Raw genomic sequence first — 3,155 nt, 5'->3', positions numbered from 1 at the left:
AAAAAAAAAAAAAAAAAAAAAAAGATTACTAACTACTAAGATTCAAAAGAAGGCCGGGGGTGGTGGCTCAAGCCTATAATCCCAGCACTTTGGGAGGCCAAGGTGAGAGGATTGCCTGAGCCCAGGGGTTGAAGACCAGCCAAGGCAACTTGGTGAGCCCTTGTCTCTACAATAAATAAATTTAAAAATTAGCTGGGCATGGTAGCGTGTCCCTGTAGTTCTAACTACTTGGAAGGCTGAGGTGGAAGGATCGCCTGAGCCCAGCAGGTTGAGGCTGTGGCTGAGGCTGGATTGTGCACTCCAGACTCGGAACAGAGTGGGACTCCGACTCCAAAAAAACAAAAGGAGTCAAAAGAACAAGTTGAAAATTAAAGAAGGAAAACATGAAGAACCACACAGGCTGGAATTCATCCCGATATATGTTAGACATCAAGACATATTTTCAACAAGAAAACTCTAGCCATCTCCCTCAGGAAAAAAAAAAAAAAGGCAGTACATGCACGAAGGAAAAAATTAATATGTTCCACCTACACACAAACTGCCCTCTACTCTCTACTCAGAGTGGGTCTGACATAATAGCCTAGCACAATACCTTTAGTAGCGTAATTGAAGTCAACATTTCGGAAGTGAACAAGCATGACATCACTTGGCTTAAATACCATAGTGTCCACAATGTCTTCCCGACGAGGGCCACCTGCTGGCTCAGATGCTTTCCGGTGTACAGCATCTACTGCTAACTCGAACTACAAACACCCCATTCCCCAACATCCAAGAGTCAGTATCAGGAAATATAAAAGCAATAGTGACTATTTTTCTAAATTTTCTAAACCTTTCTCCAATACCACATTCTTGATATCCTCGGAACCAAGAGCAGTATCTTCTCAACATCAGCCACAAGACTTAGCAAAAGACTCAAATTTTAAAACTTCATTTTAAACATTTAAAAAAGCCCCAAACCAAAAAACAAACAAGTATTTTAACAATAAAGTATCCAGCACTCAAATCTATCTCTTTTCCATTACAGCACTATTCAGTACAGGTCTACAGAAATGACAAACAGCATAGTCTGACACCACCCAACTCAGAACCTCAATGAGTATATTTCATTCTCCTCCTCCTCCTCCATTACAACTTCAAAAATAAATGAATTTGAGCACACTGACCTTTGAACTCAGAGTCTTGAAGATACCCTCATAGGTGGTGCCATTTTTCACCTTTACATCACAAGTAGAGCCCTAGAAGAGTGGGAAAAATAAGTGTCTCCAGAAAACGGACGCATTCCTCGAACAACCTATAAGTTTTAAGTACACACTTACCACAACAGCTGTAAGGAAATGGAGCATTCTAGAATTGTTGTAGACACCTTCAAACACCTATTAGTCAACACAGGAGAAAACAAAGGAGTAGCCAGTCAACACCTCTCTCTCTAGATGTCCATACTCTACTCATATCTATCTTGTACGTGCCAGGGTCACAGCCCTTCTGAGTTCATGCTATTTCTCTGTACCTAATCTGCCCTATATTCCCACTTATGCGTCTTTTAGGTCCGTGTATCTTCAAGAGGGGGAGGAGATACTCACAGGTGACTGTGGGGGTCCCTTTCCCGTGCTCTGTCCCCTATAAGAGAAACGAGAAACTAGTTACTTAAGTCTGTAAGCCTTTTACACCATTATGAAATTCTAGAACTGCATACCACGAGAAGATGCTGTCTTAAGCTACAAACCCATGAATCAATAAGATTTTCAAACTCTCACCCTACAGAGGAAGAAAGAGCAATTGACAACCATCGTTGATTGACATCTCTCTAACTGGCATTTGAAGGAAATATGTCTACTGGCTTTTAATGCCTATTCCTTTCTTCCTCTGTAAAAGCCAATGCAAAAGAGGTCAGGACTGCAAGTTTCCAACAGACTAATGCTACAGTAGTAACCCAAAACCCATCTGCAGTACAGGTGAAAGCTCATGGAGTACAGATTCGGAACTACCTAGCTCAGGCACATTACTTCCCAAACAGAAAAGACAATCCTTTTCAGCAGCATTAAGCCTCAAACCCTGGGAGGAGGGGTACCCCTGAAGACTCCATCCCTCGACCTCATTACTCATTCAGCATGTTACCCACTCTGCGAGAGTCACCAACAGCCAAGTAAACCTGCTCCTCGCTGGCTGATGTAACCGGCGGTTGAGAAGGGCGATGAGGGGGCCGTTGGCGGGGCTGGGGGACAGCGCAGCCGCAAAAGCCATCCACCGGGCGGCCTCGCCCGGTCTGCGCCTGCGCACTAAAGCCCACGGGCCTCTTCAAAATCCCCCCTCCCGCGATCAGAACGCACTGCGCCTGCGTGTACCGCCACTCTCGATTCCATTAACACACACAGGAGAAACTGAGTAGGGCGTCCACTACTCGTCCACGAACACCAGACGAACCCTGCACGAACACTCAGCCCTGCCCTAGGTGTTACGAGACACGCGAACGCTGGGTCATAAGACAGAATCCACGCGCACGTACAGGAAGGGCGCGCGCGCGCAGGAGGTTCCCTGCCCGCAGTCCTCCCAGTTGTCCCTCCTTCCGTCCCCCGCCCACCTCCCTCCCCTCCTACTGGCCAAACCGGGAAGGAGGAGGTAGCAACCCGCTCCCAAGTCCCTCCCTCCCCATTGGCCAAACTGTGGGCCGCGCGCCCCCCTCCATTGGCTACGGCCGGGGACCCCTTCCCGCAGCAGACTCCCCATTGGCTGAAACCGGGGACCGCGAGACCCTTCGTGGTAATGGAGCCGGGGACCCAAATCACCTCTTCACCCCCCCGACTCCCCGTTCCGACGGCACTGGCGGGATGCGCCCCGCCTCCCCTGCAGGCCCCGGCCCGCAGCCCTGATTAGGCCCGAAAGCTGAGCACGGCCCCCAACCGCCGCGGTGGCCGCTCGAGGTCGCTTTCCCTCCGACCAGTCGGGACCAGAAGGGGCCCACCCCCAGCTTCACGAGGGCTCCCAGCCCCTCGGGTAGCCCTCACAGGTGCCGGGCTGCGGGTCCGCCCCGCCGGACCGAGCCGCAGCCTCCTCCCCGCAGCCGTGGCGCCCCCGCCTGGAAGCCCACCCTTCCTCACCTGGCGCTGCCGATGGCGGCTGCCCCTGGCCTCTCTTGATGCTGCTGCGGCGGCGGCGGC

The 3,155-nt window shown here is 50.6% G+C and overlaps 1 protein-coding gene across 1 annotated transcript in view; it reads right to left on the bottom strand.

The window, feature by feature from the left end:
- ATXN2L (ataxin 2 like) overlaps window positions 1-3,149 on the bottom strand; it is a 14,008-nt gene extending 10,859 nt beyond the window's left edge. The window contains exons 1-5 of the mRNA XM_021708928.1: window positions 3,096-3,149; window positions 1,581-1,617; window positions 1,317-1,373; window positions 1,164-1,235; window positions 593-743 (exon numbers count right to left, since the gene is read on the bottom strand). Of these exons, the coding sequence (XP_021564603.1) occupies window positions 593-743; window positions 1,164-1,235; window positions 1,317-1,343 (250 nt within the window). The 5' untranslated portion in view covers window positions 1,344-1,373; window positions 1,581-1,617; window positions 3,096-3,149. The remainder of the gene's footprint in view (window positions 1-592; window positions 744-1,163; window positions 1,236-1,316; window positions 1,374-1,580; window positions 1,618-3,095) is intronic.
- Window positions 3,150-3,155: the final 6 nt, after the last annotated feature.

The sequence above is a fragment of the Carlito syrichta genome, unplaced genomic scaffold, assembly GCF_000164805.1.
Source record: "Carlito syrichta isolate Samal-C Ts95f unplaced genomic scaffold, Tarsius_syrichta-2.0.1 Scaffold153593, whole genome shotgun sequence".
Taxonomy (NCBI): Eukaryota; Metazoa; Chordata; class Mammalia; order Primates; family Tarsiidae; genus Carlito; species Carlito syrichta.
Note: the sequence above shows the minus strand (reverse complement) of the source record. Positions and strands in the feature narration are given on the sequence as shown.